Raw genomic sequence first — 20,591 nt, 5'->3', positions numbered from 1 at the left:
CCTAGACTTCAGAGATTAATGATAATCCATAACATAATATCGCTTGCTTTCTGGCAGAGGCAATCAAAAGATTGACATGGCATTTTTCTTCTGGTCTTAAAGAGATACCAATGTTACACCAGTCATTTTTCTGAATTTTATGTGGTGACATGCAAAGGACTTCAAGGTAACGGGATGTTCGTTCATTCAAAAATGTTGGAATATCCGTATAAGGGTAGTCTTCCTTTGTGACTCCCATGATCTTTTGAGTATAGTGCCAGATAGCGTATCTTAGAGGTGAAGTATCGACCACTTCCTCAGCGATAGGATGGAATATACTATAATGTGGTGATGTTAGTAAAGGAAAAAAAAAGCTCAAGATACTTGTTATACCTCCAGTCTGTAATACTAATAGCTTCTGTAAATTCTGTCACCAAGTCATCTCCTATACCAGGCAGATAATAGTTGGCCAAGTCACAACCGTGGTCCTCCCAGCAATATTCACCAAGCATAAACTCTTGATGCTGACTTGAATCAAACGTTTCGAGCTTGATAGCTTCATTCAGTTCTGGGTCGATGAACCGCTGCAAGTCTTCATAAACTGAATTTATCTCTTTTGACTGTGGTAACTCAAAGCTGGACTGTTTCAATTCCTTTCTCGGTTGCTCTTCCTCGTTGTTATTTAATTTTAACTTTTCAAAGCTTTCAATAAGTTGCTCTTTGAGTGTTGAGTTCTTTTTAGACTTTAGCTTGGAGATCAGCTCCTTCGTTGTCTCTTCAATATCAATCGAGACGCCCAGCCCGATACCATTGTCAGATGAAAAGAGCATATCTTCACTCTCGGTGCAGTCTTGATGACTGTGGCTGTCATCTAGCTCGTTCTCGATACCTCCTTTGGTATGTCCACCAGGATAACAGAACCCACCTGACATGTCAATCTCTGGCGTGATACCGCAGCCAAGTATATAACTCGATAGTCCCAGAATGGTTCCAATGATCAAGACAACCTGAACTAGCTCACCTTTACTCCACGCATCACCAAGATCACCACTGAGCAATTCGACCACGTCCTCGCTCTGTAAGCTCCACGGCTGGCGTGCGAGTTTCAGAATGAGACCACTGATATTCCTTAACTTGGTTGGCACATGTTCAACTCCCCTGAGCCAATCTGGGTTGCCTCCGTTATACAAAAAGTCCAGCTTCAAGATGCTCACGAGGTACTGACACTTTTGCTCTGCGGCCACCATGATACCAATGTATGTCTTCCAAGTTCTATGTAACGGTCCCAGTGGTGCCTTTATGATCTTGGTAAATGTCACATGATAGGTTTCAAAAAATGTTGGAAAAAATGATAGTATACGGTATAGATTAAACAGCCTTCCCTCTTCAGTGTAGGTCTTGATCATCATTTGTCGAACGTACTCATCTGAAGGTCTTCCGCCTGTGAAGTCGAAATAGACAGAATGATGGTTTTCTGGTATAGTGTTTATAGTACTACTATTGTTGCTGGTATCCGTGTTATTATCTGGCATGGATGGGTCATTTTCTTCATTTTGAAGCGAGAAGGAGGATGTAGACCATGGTGAAAATGATAAATTCGATGATCTTGGATAATTCACAATCTGGTTACAGCTGACAGTCGATTCAAGTGAAAAGATATCATATAACGAGATAAAATGTGAAGGTGAGCTGTGTCTGGGTTGAGGAATACCAATAGATGTTGTTTCCTTTTTTGTTTGGGTTAGTATATATGATCTTTAAGTATATCATCTATTATACCTTGAGTACGTTCAACAAGTCTTTGAATGTCTGTCGAACGTCAGCATAAGGACATGTCACGGACAATCTGAGAATTGTTAATAAATAATAAAACAACTGTTCGCTATATTCATCGTCTTGTTCTTTTTCTCCTTCTGACTGCTCAATATCTTCCTCTGCAATATACGTGTTCATGACAACTGTAGGTGATGTGGCGTTGGATGTGGCTGAAGGTGACAATGAAGAGCGTGAGGATGATGACCTGATGAATGATTTGACTACTTGAATGATTTTTTCAAGTGCTAAAGCTCTATCTTCAAAACTTTCAACCTGCAGGCCTTTAAATAATGCAATACGCTGTCTGCATGCTTGCAGTTGTTTCGCTCTTGTATCTCGAACTAACAATGTAAATCAAGATGTCTTTAAATCAAATGATGAAACTCACTAGACTCTATCAGTTCTTCGTTCTGAATCATTTTATTATTTAACCATGTATAAAAAAAAAGAATGGAAAGAGAGAGAAAAAAAGAAAAAGTGAGAAAGGATCATGAAATTTATAATGTGACGGTACTTTTTATACATAAAAAAGCTGCCTTATACCCACATACTTTTTATTGTAACACGTTTACAAAACAGAGTTGAACACTCTGTTATGACGGCAGATACTAGGACCATATTCATCGTACTCTGCTTTTGTGTGACAGTAATTATAAAACTCACCCTATATATACAACACATGAGCGATAAATAATTCCCGTATTTGATTTAACTTACAGTCGAAGCCAATAAGCTGCCTCCAAACCAAACAGCATGACGCTGCTTTTTATGCGAAATGACATTCACTTCCATAGGCGTTGCCCTTGATCCACTAGCAACTTCACTATCCTGAATACGCTTATCAACAACTCGCTTGATATCTCTTTGGAGTCTCTTGTCAAATCCTTTAAACATCGTAGATCCACCTGACAATACAATGTTCTTGTATAATCCTCTTCTGACATCAATAGGACTCGTCTGGATCACGGTATCAACAATTTCAGGTAAAGGAGTCAAAAAGTCAGAGCTAGCAATCTCTGGATTGAAAAAGATTTCAGGTGCAAGGAAACGCTCAAAACCAACATCTACGGTATAATTCTTTAAAGGGTTGAGAACAAGAAAAACAAGAAAATAAAATGTCATTTACCTTTCCAGTCACTGAATAGATACCTTCGTATTTTTTGAAATACTTGTCAGGCTCTTGATCATACTTTTTGAATTCTTTGACGATGTCAGGACAGACATAACTGTAGTCTTCTTTAATAGCCTCTGCTATACGCAGCGAATCTTCTGGTGGGATATTCGTCTCACCACGCTCACGGAGTAAGTTTTGAACAAATGAAGTAATGTCTCGACCAGCAATAGGCACACTCTTGATAGAACTGCCAATCACATAACCTTCAGCCTACACAAAGAAAGTGAACATGACTGCATTTACTGAGAAGTTGGAGAGACTTACGACTGGAATCACGTGAGTTACGCCATCACCAGAGTCAACGACCGTGCCTGTCAAGGTCTGCTCGCTCACCTTGTTGGAAGTCCAAGATGCAGCAAGAGCCAAGACAGCTTGAACGGCAATATAAAGGCCTTGAACGTTGAATGACTCAAACATGATTTCTGCTGTCATTTCACGATTCTCTGGAGCGTTTAAAGGTGGTTCAGTCTAACAAGATGAGCTTGTTGAACTTGTATTTTCTTGCTTTTTCTTACCAAAAGGAAATAGTGGTCTTCGGGCTCACAGCGCAAATATTTGAAGATAGATTGTTCCCAAAATCGTTCCATATGATCCCAATTGCTGATTTGCCCGTGTCGAATAGGATAATTCAAGGCCATCGTCTTTGCTTGAGCAATAGCTTCATCTCCAATGAGAAAGTCAAGATCTTCAATACCTCGCTTAGAAGCCAAATTGCTGCTCAAGAAGGAGGGCTTTGAAGACACATTGGGCCTTCCGCTGCTCGAGACACTCTCACGCGTACAAATGGCAGTAGGGAAAACAAAAGAAGGTTCGTTGTTTCCACTAAAACCAAGTTTAGTGTACCTATATCAGCACGTACATAAAAAGGGATGAGTATTTGCCTCTTTATCTCGTATTTTATTTAAATTATATATCAAACATACCCAGTACCATTATCCATAACCACAACTGGTAATTTAGTCATTTTTGTCTTTTTTTATTTCTCTAATGAAAGAGGGCAATTCAATACCTTTTGCACACTTGGTGATACTCATAACGGAGATTGAATGCGTTTAAATTCAAACGCAGCAAAAAGCTCAGTAGCATGTAAAGCGTGTGTTTAAGAGAAGAAGAAAGTGTATATGTGTGTGAATAGATAAATATATTAGTTATTGTAAATAGAATAAAGATAATAATAATAATAATGATTTTTTTTTCAAAAAAAAGGGAAACAAAAAAAGAGAGACTCAAAATATGACATTAAACTACATCAAGATACAACCACAACAACCATCATTTCTCGATTCAGACATGTCGAATGTTTCCCTTTGTCCACCTTTTGATCTACCCTCTTGTTCTTTGTTCATCCTACGAATCTCACGTACAACATCATAAAATACGTCGTCTACATGGATTCGCTGTTTGGCTGACGTTTCATTAAAAGGACAACCAAAGCTCTTGGCTAAATCCCTTCCTTCTTGATTTGATACCTGTCTTTCGCCTTCCAAGTCACATTTATTACCAACTAATATCATTGGGAAGAAGTCACGATCTTTGACACGTCGAATTTGTTGATAAAATGTATTTACTTCTTCAAATGAAAGATATGATGTGATGGAATAAACAAGGACAAACCCTTCACCATTTCTCATGTATTGTTCTCTCATTGCGCTTTAAATTAAATTAAAAGACCGATAGTTTTCCTTTTTTTTCATTATAAACATACCTATATTCCTCTTGACCTGCTGTATCGAGTACATCTAATAAGGCTGTCTCTTCATCAATAACACACTGTTTACGATAAGAGTCTGACAAGTATGTGCATGTAAATATCGAAACATTTCATCTTTCTTATCGCTTTACCTTCAATCGTTGGGTCGTATTCATCCACAAAGTGAGACTGAATGAACTGAATGGTCAAAGCAGATTTACCAACACCTTTATATATATGTATCAATATCATTTTCTTTGTTATCCTCCTTCTTTTATTGCTTACCACCGCCTCCTACGATAACGATCTTGTACCTGAAAGCGATAAAAATAAAAACTCAGTTTCACTGTAAGTACATATGTATAGCCAAAGATTCTTACTCTCTTAGAAATGACGCTTTAGACATTTTTATTGTTGAAGAAAGAAAATAAAAAAAAAAGGAGAAAAAATAAAGAATAAAGAAATTAGAAAAGAATGCAAACAGAGAAAGAAAGAAAGAGAGAAAAAAAAAAAAGAAAAAAAAAGAAAGAAAAAAGAAAAAGAATGCACAACACAGGAGAGACGAGAGTGACACGCAGAAAGAAAGAAAGAGAGACAGCCAAAGTCTAATTTTTCGTAAGACAGAGCACAGTGAGATACCTTACGCAAAGAAAAAAATATAGTCCTATGGCATGAGCATCATTTCTATTTTTGGCTCCTAGTTCTTTAAGTTCATTCAATGATCCATTTCTCTATTTCTCTCCCCTTTTCAAACATTCACGTTTCTTTTCCTTTTGTGCTTCTCCTCTTTAAAAATAACAGCCTTATCCCCCTTTCTCTAATATATGAACAATTTCTGTCTTGAGCAAAAGGGTCCAATGTATACAATATCTCCTTTTCGTAGACCTCTTCTTTCTGATCTCCTCTTTCTCATTCATTCTCCTCTCTTTTGCTTTCTTTTTGAATCAATAGACTGTGTATGTATAAAGTTTATTTCAAGCATTCTAATTTTAAGCAGTAGTAGTAGTAGCAGCAGCAGTCTCAGTAGTCTCAGTAGTCTCAGTAGTCTTGCTAGCTTCATCATTTGCTGACTTGTTTTCGGCTTGTTCTTCAAGTTGAGTAGCTGCCAATTCAGCAGCAAGTTTAGCCGTAGCATCTCCATGGGGCACAAAATCAATAGTGATTGCTTCCGGAAGGTTAAGAGCATCGCGAAGTTGTTTACTAACCGAGAGAGTTGATCACTTGTTTTTCTTTATGTACAACTATTTGCTTACCTAATACTGGCAATCTTCTCTTCATCCTTACTTGTCTTGACCCATAAAGCAATTCTGTAAAATGATTTTCTCACAGATACTACAGCACCACAAATCTCGTCTTCTGTGGCCAATTGCTCACCAATAACAGCCAAGAGCTATCATTTCCTTTTTTTTAAAAAAACACACAATCGCAAGATATGTCTTTATAATATTCCTTACAAGATTCATCCAATGTTCGTTAATGGCATCACCTGCCTTACTCTTGGGGAGTTGAATACCAAACTTACCACCTTCTGCATTGGAAGGATCTTCCCATTCGGGACGAATGCCTTGCTTGAAGAGGTGAAAGTTGGAGTTGGGTGAAAGGTGGTTGATTTTGGAAACATTATTGAATGTGCTTTGTAAAAGATAAGTGTTTAGAAAAAAAGAAAAAAAAAAGAGTCTGCTATTGAGTACATCTACCTCCAAAAGTCCTCGACTGTATCAAAGTTGATGATTTCTTTCAAATTATCAGCCCAAGATTGAGCACTGGTCTTTTTGCCTGGGTTATCAAACCACAATGTCCAAGTGTTTTGAAGAGAGTGCTTAACAGAATAGTCAACTTGAGCAACTTCAGTGTGTGCGGCCATAATAAAACGAGAGTTCTCGGCTATATTTTTTTTTTATTTAAAAATAAATACAGAGGGGGTGAAGAACAGCAGAATGCGATAAGCTAAGCCACATTTCGTGTTGCTTTAGAAACAGTTCATGCTTACCTCAAAGCACATAAACACACACATACACACACACATACACACACACACACAAACCTTGTCTTATCTATTAAATGTTAAATGACCATTTTGAGATCACGCGTGTGAACAAGTTTGTACATGCATGATGCAAATCTCTCTTTGTGTTTTTGCCTTTTTGTTATTTTTTTGATGTTCAGATCGGACCGGACTAAATATTAAAAAAGGGCAGGAGAAGTTGAAGAGATCAAAGGCGTATATTTTCATACACAGCAAAGCTCGCAATAAAACTCAAGGCATCCCTCATCCATGATCTGTCTTTTCCCCGCCCTATTTGACGAGACATGAAGGTGTGTATGTGATAAAATAAAGGATGGATTGACACTAGATGGATTGATGATTCATTTTGTATACGACAGCACACTGACTCCAATTTCTGTTAGTTGAATATCGCCAACCCAGCCACTGGCTGCCAAAAGTTGATTGAAATTGAAGATGAACGTAGACTGTAAGTAATTTCGGAATGGTAGAATGACACATTTTGTGTGGAAAAAAAAATAGAAGGGAGATATTAATATATATATTACAGTCGAGGCTTTTACGACAAGCGTATGGCCCAAGAGGTCTCTGGCGACGCTCTCGGTGATGAATTCAAGGGTTACGTTTTCCGTATCACTGGTGGTAACGACAAACAAGGTTTCCCTATGAAGCAAGGTGTTCTCTTACCCCACCGTGTTAAGCTCTTGATGTCCAAGGGTCACTCTTGCTATCGCCCTCGTCGTACTGGTGAACGCAAGAGAAAGTCAGTCCGTGGTTGTATCGTCGGTCCTGATCTTTCTGTCTTGTCTCTCGTTGTTGTCAAGCAAGGTGAGCAAGATATTCCCGGTTTGACTGACACGACTGTTCCCAAGCGTCTTGGTCCTAAGCGTGCTTCCAAGATTAGAAAGTTCTTTGTATGTTTTATGTATATACGCACAATCAATGATGATTTGCTAATGATTTGTGAATAGAACTTGTCCAAGGAAGACGATGTCCGTAAATATGTCATCCGTCGTGAAGTTCAACCCAAGGCTGAAGGTAAGAAGGCCTACACCAAAGCTCCCAAGATTCAACGTCTTGTGACTCCTCGCACCCTTCAACACAAGAGACGTAGACAAGCTATTAAGCGTAGAAGAACCGAAGCTTCCCGTGAAGCTGAAGCTGAATATAAGCAATTACTTGCCAAGCGTGTCAAGGAGGCCAAGGAAAAGAAGATTGAACGCCGTCGTACTTCTTCCATGCAAAAATCTGCATCTGCTTAATTTATTCTTGCATCCCAAATAAAATCAACTTTTTCTAAGCGTAAAGACAATTTTGATTGTTATTATTTTTGCGTAGTACACACGACATCAATATGATTCAACTTTGTGTAAAGAAAAAAGATAAATGAACTGGGTACATGATGTTGTCAAATGAGCCGTAGAAAAAGTTATGCAGCCAGCTGAATCATGTACGTAATTTTATTTTTTGCTTTAAATTTCTAGTTTTTATTTCTTTTTCTTTTTTTTTTTTCCCTCTTCTCTCTCTTCTTTCTTGATATCATTTTTGACAAATGAAGATCGTATATGCTTTATTCATTCTGTGTGCAGTCTCTGTTCAAGCAATACCTGTGTTCGATGCAGAGCTGATGGCAAGTCCATTTATTCATGAACGTAATATTCGTTATCGCGGTGGCAGTAAAACACCAAACATTACATCTGAAAAGAATGTCAACCTCATAAAAGAGCAATAAGGCTCTCTACTTTTTCTGTAAATATGTGTTATACAACAATCACCCCAAATATTTTTGTTTTGGTTTTTTTTTTTCTCGAAATAAAGGCCTGTAAATAGGGAATTTGATAAAATATCTGTTTTCATAAGTGTCCTTTTTAGGTAAATTTAAAACATCTATAAAATTCTATGTGGATTATATGGGTAATGCGCTTATGCTACAATTTAGACTCCGTGTACAAGTATAAGCATATGGGTTTATTCTTTTCTCTCTTTCTTTTTTCACTCATTCAAATTTCCTCTTTTATCAAAAGGTTGTACCTTCAGGAGGTTGGGATAACTTTTTACCGACAGTAGCCATTTCTCTATGACAACAATTAGCATATAAACATAGATAGGGGGGAGACCATTGAATGATTTACCTTCTTAGCTCTGTCAAAACGGTCTCGAGTGTATAATTTGGTCTCCAATTGGCAAGACAAGGTAAACGATTGGGCTCAACCTACACTAAGTGTGAGTATCATTCATTAAGAAAATAACTTTGTACCTTTCCAGTCTGAGGGTTGACACTGGGTAAATTGATTCTTGAAACGAATTGAACTGACGGAGGTTCACTTGGGTAGTTGTCTCCACAATATACTTTTAAGCTGTAAATACGATTTTCGTGAACAGACTATGCAGAAACGAATGAGTTATATGATGTTTCAACATTTTGTTATATATACTTTACATGAGGTGCACCAAGAATGGTGGCATGCCAGTTATGCATCAAAATATCATCGTCTGCTAATCCATAGCTACAAGCACCGTCTCCAATGCCTTTCTCTCCCTTTTCTAATTCTTCTAACAAACGAAAATTACGAGGAACTATACAGAGGTTATTTAGTCATTTGTGCTGTATGTAGCTCTTTGTTACTGTTCAAATTGTCATCTTTACCTTGCGCCATTATAAACAGAGAAAAAAAAGTGTGTTTTTTCTTTGTAAGAAAAAAAAATGTTTATTTAAAAGGTCTGAAATAATGGTCCATCTGCGAACACTGAAAAATAGAAGTGACGTAGAGCCTTCGTTTTTTGGCCCCCTTTCTGAACTTTAAATCTTTGAAGTGACTTTATTCTTTAATGCTGTTGTCATTAATTCTCTTTAATTCTTTGGCTTTTTCTTTTACATATTCCCCTTTTATTAAAGAATAGTAATCATGTCTGAGAGCTTATTTTTAGAACAATACACGCCCTTTCCTAGAGAAATTACTGTTGATATTGACTCTTGGAAAAATACCATTGAAAATTCACCTGCTTGTCATGTGGTATGTTGGATTTATAAGGAAAAGACGAATGGTGATATGTCTACTTTAATCGAAGAAGGCCAAACTATGCCAAAGTGCGTAACAAGAAGAAGCATTATTTGGAGATGAAGTACATATGTTATAGAGTTGGGACCTATAAGAGTCGTGTTGGTGTACAGACAGAAGATGAATCATCGAAAAGCCGGCCAATTCAGAAACCAAGCAAGAAGATCGATTGCAGATGCTATGTTACTGTCACCTGTTATTTTCTAGAACCTAATGTAATATTCGTTAAAGATAAAGTATTAAGTCGTAAAGGTCAATGGGACAAAAGAATTGTCTGTTTAAGTAAATGTCCTATTGACTTATATATGGTTATTGATACGTAGGGGCCTTACTTTTCTACACTTTGTGGGGTTTTTTATTTAATGTTAAAGTGTTATCCTTGCAGCTATGCCTCAGTGAGGCTTCTAGACTATTTATATAAGTGAGTTTCTAAACTGATATATGCTATGTATACTTTGTATCTAGTGTGTAAATACCACACCTGATCAGGTCACTATTAAGCTTCATAATGAGCATAATTATCTTATTGGAAGCCTTGATGATATCTCTTTTTTGCCTTTATCGGATAATACGAAGGAAGCCATATTACAAAAGTTACGTGAAGGCTATGGTAGAAGAGACATAAGAGCTGCAATTCAGCGTCAGCTAGTCCAAGCTTTAAAGTCCAGAAAAGGGGTGTTGTACCGCAGTCCCAAAAGGGATATAAACTAAAATTCATTATTTGTAAAAAGGGGTAAAAGCCCTATTATTCATTCCTTTTTTTCACTATTGTATATTTTTGTATTTTACTTCAATTTATTTACACGCACAAAGAACGTAAGTATCAAGATGTTATAATCTAGATAATACATCATTAGTATTACTAACTGATTGAATAATATTGCGAGTAATATAGCACATAATGCTACCAACTCAGCGTTGAGTAGGCAGCCAACCTAGTCGACTAATACAGAGTTTCTTCCATTTATTGCAGACTTTTACAGGTATAGTATTGCCTAGCTGTTGTTTTCGCAAGCGTTACCAATTAACAGACTACCAACTAGAAAAATTGCTACAATGTCTTAACCACTTTCGATGATCTTTCTTTTGAAGTTATTTCCTCCTTTGAATCTGCGGAACATAATTCCCACAGTTTGACGCTTTTCAGCTCCATGCTGCTAAAGACCGTGATTAATTTTATTTTGATACCTTTTGAATTCAAAAGTTGGACGATTTTACCGATTGCTCGACATGGTATAGGTATGGCAAGTTTTTGCGACGATAAACGCATAGGGTGAATCCGTAATATATGTATTAGCTGTGCGCACAGTTTATGCGTCACTTTCCGGTGAAAAACCATGCATGCTTCATTGAGCAGACGTGCTGCTGTTGGTTTGCCAATTCCAGATTTTTTTAAATATGATTGAATACGACTATACCACAAATCAGGCAACATGGCTTTGTTGAACATTATGCTTGTAATCAATATCAAACATTGGTAATCAATTTATTAGAATATAACAAAACCAATGTACCCGCAACAATTTTATGACTGCTATGGCAGTGAAAGTCGGGTTGATTCCGTCGGTTTGTCAGAGATACAGATAACCTCAGATCTTTTGCCATCTGGATGTTCATTGTTCGTAGTAGTATACATCTCTCCATTAATATTTCCATCTTTTTTGAATAGTTTTAGTTTAATATTTGATATTTGAACTGTTTATTAGTTAGGTAATATATCTGTCAAAGAGCTTACTATTGTGTGTTTGATGTCGTCGTGATTAAGGAGTAGTTTGCTTGCTCCATCGGATCCTTGTCTGCATTGCAAACAAATGGTGATTGCATTTTCAATGTTATCTAACAGTGACGATAGTATACCAAATATATAAGGTTGCAAATCAATGAAATGAATTCACTTTAGTATTAGTTTAAAACTGTACCTGTCATAGTAAAACCTTACTGTTGTTTAGTGTACCGAAGTTGCACTGGTTGCTCTGGTGTAGAGTTTTCGTGTACAAAATACAACATATCTCTTCTTTCTGGGTCCACAGCGACGCATCGACCAGAAATCTCTTGATGATTTCGACGAGTTAGATTGGTGATGTAGGAGGTAGCTTCATACTCCATTGTGAACCTTGCCGTGTATCTTGTTTGCCTGTCGAACCTCTTCTTGAGAACCGTGACACCAACGCCATCAGTTTGAATAGTGCTACGGGATCTAAGTTGTCCGCCTTCTTGCGGCTTGAGGGCTTTTGAATCAAGGTTGATAACTCGGCGCCAGTAGTCCAGTTTATCGACAGCATTAGACTATCGAATTCCCAGGATGTTTTGGCAGAGAATCTTGCTGTCGAGATCTTACTGATATAGGTCAGAAGACGGCGTGGGATGGATGGGCAGGCAATGGAAGCCACAATATCACGAATAAAGTAACTGTCTTTGTATTGAACTATCTGTTTAAAGTGGAAATGTTCGTCTAGTTTAGTGGAGAAATTAGTATGTGCACACTGCAGCGTTGATAAGAGACTTATCTTACCATAAAATCTAGCACAAAAAACTCGTTTTTGCTTTGATTCAGGGATATTATCGAATAGCTGGAGCATGTTTTCATAGAACTTTTCGATATCGTTAAGCTCTTTCGTTCCTGATACCTTCTTCAGGCCACCTGAGAGCTCCACCAGAGCAGTTGTGATTAAATGGTCATCAATAAGGAACAACACACCGTGCCACTTTCTCTTTTCGGTTAAGCAATATTCGTTCTCCATCCAGTCAAACTCAGCGATGTCATTGTAAGGCAAAAAGAGCTGACTAACAAGTAGCAAGTGACAGAATCTTTTCAGAACGTAAAGTCGCATTTTTTTAGTTTTTATAATACAATTTGTATGAAAAAGCGACAAGTCAGTGCGATATTTCTTTCTGAAAATGATGTACACTGCCGAGGACCTTTCCGGTTGCTTGAAGAGCATATAATTGCGAGGGCTTTCTATCAGGTCAAGATTAAAAAAGGATATTAGCAAATCGTCAATGTATTTCAGAAAACTCTTGAGCTTACAAGTAGCGAATGGTGACTTCCAGGGAAGATACGTTAGCATGAAGCACAACATCCAAGTCATCGGGAGCATCGCGTCGTTTTAATTTTTCTTCTCAACTCTCTTGTAGATGGCTGTACGACAGAAAGCTGCTCTTGTAGCTTTTTTTTTTTTTTTTTCCAATGTTGTTGAGCTTGTTTCTTCAAGGTGAAGTAGGACTTGAATAGTTCTTAGTTCTTCTAAATTAAGCCATTCATTCATAAACCCATAAACAGAAGTTTGCGACATACCGACAATATACATTTCTCCCACTTTGATAAACAGCACAAAAAAGTTGTTAGTGATAGTTACTTTAGAATGGTGTATTCGTATTACTTACTGGTCAGAACAACGCACACTCAACACTTTTAACACTTCTTCCAATGCTAGTTAACTATTGGAGGTACGGTTGCTACTGCTATTCTGATTATGGGGACTGGGAACAGATTGGGTGCTCAACCTCCGTCTTTGATAATACCTCATACTAACCCCACAGCGTTGGTTCACAGCAGTCATATTGATTTGTGATATGTTTCGAATATAGGAAGAAGTGATAAGGGAAGTGTAAGTTGACGAGTCTCTACACAATCTCTTTGTTATAAATGCGAAGAAAGAAAGGAAGCTTACTATTGCAATATTGTCATTTTATATGCAAACAAGACTATTACGTGACCAGTTAGAATTGAGCATGACGCATCATGTAAGTATAACATGTATTGTTGTCGATGTCTTCGTATTATTTGTTCTTAGAGTACAGGCTTGTAGTAAGCTCACACGACAAAATTAAGTATTTATAGGGTAAATACGACATTGATATAATACATAAAATGGTTGATAGCACTTATACTCCTTATTTTTAAAGATCAGCTCCTTTTCGCCATGAATTCCTCTCTTTTCTCTACTCATAACACAATTACAGAGGCTTTTTCCACCTTGTCGCATTCTTATATTTCTAAGTTAAAACTCGCTCATAACGGTTTGAAATCCAAACGAATTTTACTAACCCACATTTGTTTGATGGTGTACATTATCTACGATGATGTTATGAAATCAATGGCACTAGCAGAGTTTGGCAGTGCAAGATAGAGTGATGACAAGGTCGAAAGTGACACCTTAAAGGCCTACCAGAATGCTCTGAGGGTAGCCTGCAAAATTGCAGCAAAAACAGGGGAAACATTGTCCCTACTGGGCAATTATACATGTGTACGTACCGGGCACGTCAAGATACAGTGCCTCAAAAACGTCGGAAGAGTTAAAGCTGGTTTTTTCCACAATTGATAAAGACTATTTCTTGGCGTGGCGCTTTGGTCGAAAATTGTCTATATACATATTGATATCTCTGACGACTCATCACCAGATTATGTCTATGAGGCCATTTCAGACTTTAGCACATCTCAATGTAAGATATCTTGACTTACTATTACGGCTTATTGTGCTTAAATATCGTGTTTCTCCAATGCAATGCCATTGTAGTAATTTTCATTGCTTGTTTAAAGCACTACCAAATATTATTGAGATCAAAAAGCACTGTAAAGGATGAAAGTTCGTCGTCTTCGTCTTTCAAGTATCCAACACTTCATTCATTCTCTTTCCGCTGGTATATTCTAAGACTGAGAGGCGGCGGACTTTTTCAAGAAACTCCAACAATTGTTGGAGGTTTTTCCGATTCTTCTCGATCATTGACAAACATGTGACCTTGAAAGATCTTAACCTCTGTTTTTTCAGCTACTTGAAGCCGTCATGGATCTTTACATTTGTAATTAACAATAACATGAACGTCCAGATTGAATTTATTTGAGATCAGCAACGAGGATTTTGTTGATCGCTTCATATCTTGTCCAGTTGCTATTCCTCAATCTCAAGAGATGTACTGAGTTTAAAAAGCTTCACTATTTGCTCTTGGATAAGGTCAATGTCATTTATGAAATCTTATTAGCATAACACATGACCTTAGAAAGGACTAAGGACATATTACTGAAAATAAAGCGTGGTTTGGAAAGCCTATGACCCATATCCGAAGTTAAATCGGAATCAACTATGAGTTAAGTATTGCCTCTCGATCAAATGAGCCAGAATTCAAAATATGATGAGTGCATACGAATTTCGGCGCCTTCGACAGCGCCTCTACGGGGGAGGGGCTGTCAGTGTTACTCCCACCAAAGATCAGACCGGCTGCTCTCCGAAAGAGCCCACCAGTGCCACAACCCAAAAAAAGTCTATTTATGATTTTACATTCATTAGGTTGTACTAATTGAGTCATATGAGGTTTTGTCCCGACCTGTGATGAGTCAAATAAAAAAAACGGAAGTTAAAAAACGTGGCTCGTGCAGCTGGAAACTTATATAAAGCTGCTCATTATTGTCGTTTCATTCTCCCACATATATTTTTTTATTACAACAAGCGCAATGTTCAGAGCAAACGACGACAATAAGCCCTTTAAAGTACTGATCGTTGGTGGCGGCCTTGCAGGCCTCGTTTTAGCCAATGGTTTAAAAAACAAGGGTATCTCCTGTGAAGTGTATGAACGCGACGTCGATCCGGATTTTCGTACTCAAGGATGGTCTCTCTCGATGCATATGGCTCTTCAAACTCTTCATGATTGCATTCCCAAACATCGATTTGAGTATTTTGGCAGAGAAGTTGGGGTTAATCACGAAAAGAATGAAGGAGGAATGACCTTTACAAACTTTAATGGCCTGACCGGTGAGATCGAGACAACACTTACAGCTCCTCCTTATAAAGTCTATCGTGTAAATCGAAAACGTTTTAGAAAATGGCTTTTGCAAGATGTGCAAGATTTGGTGCACTGGAATAAGAAAGTAAGTCGTTATGAAGAGCATGCAGATGGTGTAAAAGTCTTTTTCGCGGATGGAACACACGCCGAAGGTGATCTACTCGTGGCTACAGATGGTAGCATGTCAACTGTGGCTCGTCAATTACTTGGTGAAGAAAAGTTTCAAAGTATGACTCGTATTCATGGTGTACGTGGTTATGGCTGTAGTCGTTGGATATCAGAAGAAGAATGGAATGCTCTTGCACCAGAAGGCACCGTGTCTGGAATCATACATGGACGTATGCCTGCAGATGCTCCGGATGATGGATTCTCCAAGCCAGCTCTCATCTTTTACTGTTTAAACAAGGTTGATCGTAGCCGAGGTAACACGCCATACGATGTTCTTTGGTTCCTTAGTAGATATACCGAGAACCCATCTCCTCCTATGCCAGATGGATCGAACAATACTGAAATCATGAAGAAACTCAAATCCTGCGCCACTAATGCATTCCCTGGTGTAACTGCACATCAACAATTCATTGTAAACACACCTGATGATACTCCACTTGTCGGTATCACCATACGCGAACGAGTACCTGTCTATGATGTATATATGGCCAATACCCAACGTGTCGTGTTGGCAGGCGATGCTGCTGATCCCATGTCCATGTTCCGAGGAGAAGGCGGTAATCACGCTATTTTAGATGTCGGTGTCTTGGTCAATGAAATCAATAATGTCGTATCCAACTCAAAATCGCTGAAAGAAGCCATCTCCGATTACTACAAAGAAATCATTCCCCGTGTTGAGCAAGCAGTAGAGGCATCCTCTAGAGCAGCTACAATAATGCATACTAATCCTGAAGGTATTCGTCAAATGATGGAAGAAAGAGCTGCTCTCGTAAGAAAGGCACTAGAAGAAGAAGAAGCTCGTGCATGAAACATACAAGCATAACACTGTAAATTTTATATAATCATTTAAATCTAAATAAACATGAACTCTTAAATCATCTCTTTTTCATCTTTTACCTTTTCACACTCTTATTGTACCCCTATATATACATATCCTTTAGAACATGTGTATAACTTTCTTCTTCTTAAGTAAGCTCTATATATTATCAAAGTTAGAAAGTAGAGATTTCGAAGGTTGTCAGATATACGATTGCATCATGGTGTAAGTTAAATTCGACTTTTATTTAGTTGTCATCATTTCTTGAAACAAAAAAGTTGACCGAAACTAACTCAAGGCCGTTTTGCTGAATAAACGACTTGTAATCGAAACAGCTGGCGTCTTGAGATAAAGCATTAAAGTTTGAGTTAGTAGACGGTTGCTTGTAAAGCAAGAAGATGTAGCGATGATCGCCAGTCTTTGGTGGTGGAGCAGGGCCCATGTAAGATGTCAACTGATTTGCAGCCATAAAATCAGCAGAGCCTGTATGACTACGTGTTTATACATTTGTCATCAGAATACATATATACAAACGAATACCTGGAATGTTCACTACAACCCAGTGACGATAAGGTCCCCATTTGGGATCTTGCTTTGATGGAGCATCAGGATCAATCTATGGAAAAGAGAAAATAAGACACACACGATCGCTGACAAACCCTCAGGTAACTATTACCAATAAAAGAGTATATTGAGCGTCTGAATCAGGAGCAACAAAACTGATGTTTGGCGTTTCAGCAGAATCAGAAGGCTTGATGAAGTTTCCTAAAGCTACGTCCTCTCCTTTTGGATATTTGATACTCAATAAGGTCGAAGGAGAAAATCCTTCAGGGACAACTAGAATGGCATAGAACAGTAGTTAGGCAACTTGTCACGTTGTTAAAATACTCACTTACTATTTGGCGATATCTCTGCTTTCTTCAGAGCATTTGCAATGTTCATATCAGCTGTTATAAGAACCATCTTTATCTATGTTTATAAAAAAGGGTAAAAGAAAGAAAAAGAGAAAAGGAAACTTTATGACATACAGTTTATATCATATTCAGCATGTTTGTAGCACTGTGACGTCGTTGATTTTGTACGTCTTAGTTTTATCACAGCCTTCTAACTCATGCTCAGCATTTATGCTAAATGTGAGACTGAGATTGTAAAACGTCCCTTTAGAAGTGGTTATTATGTACTTTTAGAACAAAGGTAAAAAAGACAAGTCGATGAGGCTCTTGAACTTGTTTACAAAAGAAAAACAAGACACAATATTAAAGCAAAGTAAGACTGGGTAATATGAAGAATGGATTGGCTGTAATAACTATAAAGCAATCTCACATAAAGTTTAATAGGAAAGGATAAATACGACAAGTATTTTCAGCAAGAAGTGATACATATAGATAGGCGAATGTAAGTTATCAAGCACTTCAGATAGGAGAAGAAGCTTGATAAATAAAAGACTTGCGTCTTCTTAGGAGCCATACGTCAAAACACTGTTTCCGGATAGCACGCTTAAGAACTCTAATTCTGAGACGTTTACTGAAGGGTATCTCCTCATTTATGCAGCGAAAGAAAAAAGAATGGTTAATACAACCTTGATATCTTTTGAAGCATTCTTTGAGCAAACTGAACTATTCGATCAGTGTGTGTGTGTGTGTGTGTGCCTTTTTTCGGATAGCTGATGTCGCATAATGTCACTATTAAGCCTTGACCAAAACTCTTTAGTCGGACAGAGTTATTTCATCCACTACTGTTCTTCTCCGTTATTTCAGAAACACTAGCATCAATAGCTTCAGAGCTCTATTTTCTATTGCACCAATTCTTCTTCAATATTGTGTATTTCAGAAACAAGCTCTTTCAGGGAGATAAAATCAGAGATTGAAAGCAAAACTACAGCACAAGGTTTGCTTAAACCACACAGATTTGTGATTGGTCTAGTTTGGGGTTTTTTTTTCCGTCCTGTTTTACATTTTCACATGTATAAAAAAACCTCAATCTCACAGGGTTTTTTTTTCCTTTTTCTTCTTCAGCCCTCACATTTTAAATAGCTGGCGCTCTATTCACGCACGATCGTTTGATAATGATCACTCTCCTCCTAACCTCAACGCTTTTTCTTTGACGATCTTCTCGTTAACGTGTGAGATACTTTTCAGTACTGTCGCACGGACAAAGAGTAGGGTTTTTATGGGGTGTTTTCAGCGAACTTATCGCGAACAATACTTCTAGTGTCGAATAGAGCACTTCCAAGAGACCTGGTTGCACCTCTGCTATTCATTATGTGGTAGACTCTCCATATGAGGCTGGTAAGCTGACCTCAACGGCCGCTATAGGTGTAGAGTATGGCCTCACCATAGGCAGTACAGCAATCGCGTTCTATGCTTGGCGAGACTACGTTGGTCTAAGGTTACTGACTCTATTGGGTTCAAGGGTCTATTCGAGGCTTTTTTTCCCTCCACGATGCTAGAACAGGTCTTCGTCCTGTGGAGGATGGATCCAAGCTATTTTAGCTAGCTTTGGTGAACGAAGATTCTAGCTTTTCTTTATGAACTATTTAGACGAAAAAAGTAAATCAACAGCTTATGTCTTTCCTTTTTCAGGCAAAGATCGCAGCCACACTACAAGATATATTGTGCGCAGCATATCCTGCGCTTTTCTTTTGAGTTATCCTTTACTTGACAGTTGATCGTTCTTGTGTATACTTTATCTCAATATGCCAGGCTTCAATGAGATACCTAGTGAAATTTTACAGCAGATTTTTGCATATGTTCAGACAAGCGCCAAGTACAAGAAAAGTTGGATGGTGCAATATCAGCTTGTCTGTAAGAGATGGAGCCAAGTTGCAAAAACGTGCCTGTATAGCCTCGTAGATTTATGCAACGATGAGACCATGGAAAGATTTTTACACTGTATGAAAAACAGCAGCGCAGGGCACCTTACTCGAACCATATGCCTTAGCACAAGATACCGAAAATATGAAACAGTAGAGCTTTACATCAATGAACTTGCTGAAGCCTGTCCAAACGTAGAACGCGTTAAGGGTTTGATTAGTAACTATGGTTCTTGGCGTACTATTGCCACTGCCGCATCAAAGCACTGGCATCATATAAAGGAATTTACTAACCCTTTTGACTTAACTGAACACCGCAATTACTTTGATTGTTACAACATGCTTGTTTCGTTTTTTCGTCATTCGCTCACTCATGTCTCTTTACCACCAGAGCATCCTTCTACTCCAATAATGAAAGAACTCTGTCAGCGATTACCAGAGTTTAGCAACTTAACACACTTGATTATCGACAAGGTGGAACCCTATTGGTCACTTATAGACTATGATGAGATAATCCAGCTTTGCCCTAACTTGACATCTTTAATCGTAAACTCAAGGACGCCTTATTCGGATGTGGGGAGCAGAATACCTACCACTCTTGAAATATTGTCTACACAACCACATAGAAATATCAAAACTTTACGCATGCGTTATACCAATAATCTAGGCATTGTTGAATACATCATGCACAAGTTTCCCAATCTTCAGAATCTGGAGTTGTTATCTTGCATCTATCCCCGTTTTGAATATCAATTGGAGGGCTATTTCGATAATATCGGCGATATGTTTATGGAATATCTAAACTCAATGCAAACATATGAAATTAATGCAATGGGGTCATTTTCTTTGCTTGGAGCGTATTTAAAGCACACACCTAACGTACACATTCGTTTTTACACTGCGCTGGCTCGCTTTCCAGAGCTTTACTTGAAACAGACAAGTATAGAAAGAACGTCATGTATAGGCTTTGTTGACAATCCGGAGTATAAGGAAAGGTTCTTACAGATACTCAAGAGATACCAACATAATGTTACAACGTTTACCTTGAATCTCGAACGAGGCCCTAGCGACAGTACCGCATGGATTGAAGATATTCTCACTACCTGTACGCAAATGAAGACGTTCCACTACTGGGCATTTGAGTCTTTCCAGCCGCCATCACAAGCTGCAATAGATGCAAATGTGCCTTTGAATTCTACACTAGATACTCTTACACTGAGAGTGCGTGCCGTAGAAAGTGGGTCACTTGCTGGTTACTTGCGTCTCTTGCCATCAGTACGTCATGTAAACATTA

General features: G+C 38.1%; 12 protein-coding genes across 12 annotated transcripts; 5 read left to right on the top strand and 7 right to left on the bottom strand.

The window, feature by feature from the left end:
• Position 1: 1 nt before the first annotated feature.
• Positions 2-2,213, bottom strand: RHIMIDRAFT_245693 (PA26-domain-containing protein; the record flags this gene model as incomplete). The annotated part of the gene is made up of 4 exons (XM_023610232.1): positions 2-317; positions 373-1,706; positions 1,759-2,135; positions 2,183-2,213. The coding sequence occupies 4 exons, from the start codon at positions 2,211-2,213 to the stop codon at positions 2-4; spliced, it is 2,058 nt and encodes a 685-aa protein (XP_023463720.1).
• Positions 2,214-2,362: 149 nt separating this feature from the next.
• RHIMIDRAFT_205972 (putative ARP3-actin related protein) lies at positions 2,363-3,932 on the bottom strand (the record flags this gene model as incomplete). Its single annotated transcript, XM_023606871.1, has 6 exons — positions 2,363-2,458; positions 2,512-2,871; positions 2,921-3,178; positions 3,233-3,436; positions 3,484-3,811; positions 3,892-3,932. 6 exons carry the CDS (start codon positions 3,930-3,932, stop codon positions 2,363-2,365), a joined length of 1,287 nt encoding a protein of 428 aa, XP_023463719.1.
• A 31-nt stretch (positions 3,933-3,963) lies between these two features.
• Positions 3,964-5,135, bottom strand: RHIMIDRAFT_261457 (ras-like protein 3). The gene is made up of 5 exons (XM_023611540.1): positions 5,039-5,135; positions 4,944-4,972; positions 4,811-4,885; positions 4,674-4,755; positions 3,964-4,618 (listed from the first exon to the last, which is right to left on the bottom strand). The coding sequence occupies exons 1-5, from the start codon at positions 5,062-5,064 to the stop codon at positions 4,213-4,215; spliced, it is 618 nt and encodes a 205-aa protein (XP_023463718.1). The 5' UTR covers positions 5,065-5,135; the 3' UTR covers positions 3,964-4,212.
• Positions 5,136-5,177: 42 nt separating this feature from the next.
• On the bottom strand, positions 5,178-6,690 carry RHIMIDRAFT_261455 (eukaryotic translation initiation factor 4E). Its single transcript, XM_023611539.1, has 4 exons — positions 6,356-6,690; positions 6,113-6,290; positions 5,912-6,048; positions 5,178-5,858 (listed from the first exon to the last, which is right to left on the bottom strand). Exons 1-4 carry the CDS (start codon positions 6,520-6,522, stop codon positions 5,648-5,650), a joined length of 693 nt encoding a protein of 230 aa, XP_023463717.1. The 5' UTR covers positions 6,523-6,690; the 3' UTR covers positions 5,178-5,647.
• A 377-nt stretch (positions 6,691-7,067) lies between these two features.
• Positions 7,068-7,925, top strand: RHIMIDRAFT_206147 (40S ribosomal protein S6-B; the record flags this gene model as incomplete). Its single annotated transcript, XM_023606878.1, has 3 exons — positions 7,068-7,132; positions 7,214-7,577; positions 7,635-7,925. Coding segments are annotated over 3 exons (720 nt in total), but the record flags the coding sequence as incomplete, so codon positions are not given.
• A 755-nt stretch (positions 7,926-8,680) lies between these two features.
• On the bottom strand, positions 8,681-9,320 carry RHIMIDRAFT_240114 (ubiquitin conjugating enzyme Mms2; the record flags this gene model as incomplete). The annotated part of the gene is made up of 5 exons (XM_023609312.1): positions 8,681-8,738; positions 8,796-8,875; positions 8,921-9,046; positions 9,104-9,240; positions 9,311-9,320. The coding sequence occupies 5 exons, from the start codon at positions 9,318-9,320 to the stop codon at positions 8,681-8,683; spliced, it is 411 nt and encodes a 136-aa protein (XP_023463715.1).
• Positions 9,321-9,672: 352 nt separating this feature from the next.
• RHIMIDRAFT_41588 (uncharacterized protein) lies at positions 9,673-10,109 on the top strand. Its single transcript, XM_023615226.1, has one exon. It carries the CDS (start codon positions 9,782-9,784, stop codon positions 10,043-10,045), a length of 264 nt encoding a protein of 87 aa, XP_023463714.1. The 5' UTR covers positions 9,673-9,781; the 3' UTR covers positions 10,046-10,109.
• A 2,125-nt stretch (positions 10,110-12,234) lies between these two features.
• Positions 12,235-12,906, bottom strand: RHIMIDRAFT_293954 (uncharacterized protein; the record flags this gene model as incomplete). Its single annotated transcript, XM_023614038.1, has 2 exons — positions 12,751-12,906; positions 12,235-12,681 (listed from the first exon to the last, which is right to left on the bottom strand). A coding segment is annotated over exon 2 (429 nt), but the record flags the coding sequence as incomplete, so codon positions are not given.
• Positions 12,907-13,555: 649 nt separating this feature from the next.
• RHIMIDRAFT_261447 (uncharacterized protein) lies at positions 13,556-13,919 on the top strand. The gene has a single exon (XM_023611538.1). The coding sequence runs from the start codon at positions 13,646-13,648 to the stop codon at positions 13,850-13,852; it is 207 nt and encodes a 68-aa protein (XP_023463712.1). The 5' UTR covers positions 13,556-13,645; the 3' UTR covers positions 13,853-13,919.
• A 1,252-nt stretch (positions 13,920-15,171) lies between these two features.
• On the top strand, positions 15,172-16,476 carry RHIMIDRAFT_240111 (FAD/NAD(P)-binding domain-containing protein; the record flags this gene model as incomplete). The annotated part of the gene is made up of 1 exon (XM_023609311.1): positions 15,172-16,476. One exon carries the CDS (start codon positions 15,172-15,174, stop codon positions 16,474-16,476), a length of 1,305 nt encoding a protein of 434 aa, XP_023463711.1.
• Positions 16,477-16,732: 256 nt separating this feature from the next.
• On the bottom strand, positions 16,733-17,448 carry RHIMIDRAFT_245685 (PEBP-like protein; the record flags this gene model as incomplete). The annotated part of the gene is made up of 4 exons (XM_023610231.1): positions 16,733-16,968; positions 17,026-17,101; positions 17,162-17,322; positions 17,382-17,448. The coding sequence occupies 4 exons, from the start codon at positions 17,446-17,448 to the stop codon at positions 16,733-16,735; spliced, it is 540 nt and encodes a 179-aa protein (XP_023463710.1).
• Positions 17,449-19,180: 1,732 nt separating this feature from the next.
• On the top strand, positions 19,181-20,572 carry RHIMIDRAFT_293952 (uncharacterized protein; the record flags this gene model as incomplete). The annotated part of the gene is made up of 1 exon (XM_023614037.1): positions 19,181-20,572. A coding segment is annotated over one exon (1,392 nt), but the record flags the coding sequence as incomplete, so codon positions are not given.
• Positions 20,573-20,591: the final 19 nt, after the last annotated feature.

The sequence above is a fragment of the Rhizopus microsporus genome, assembly GCF_002708625.1.
Source record: "Rhizopus microsporus ATCC 52813 unplaced genomic scaffold scaffold_15, whole genome shotgun sequence".
Taxonomy (NCBI): Eukaryota; Fungi; Mucoromycota; class Mucoromycetes; order Mucorales; family Rhizopodaceae; genus Rhizopus; species Rhizopus microsporus.
This window is presented reverse-complemented; position numbering and strand designations above follow the sequence as displayed.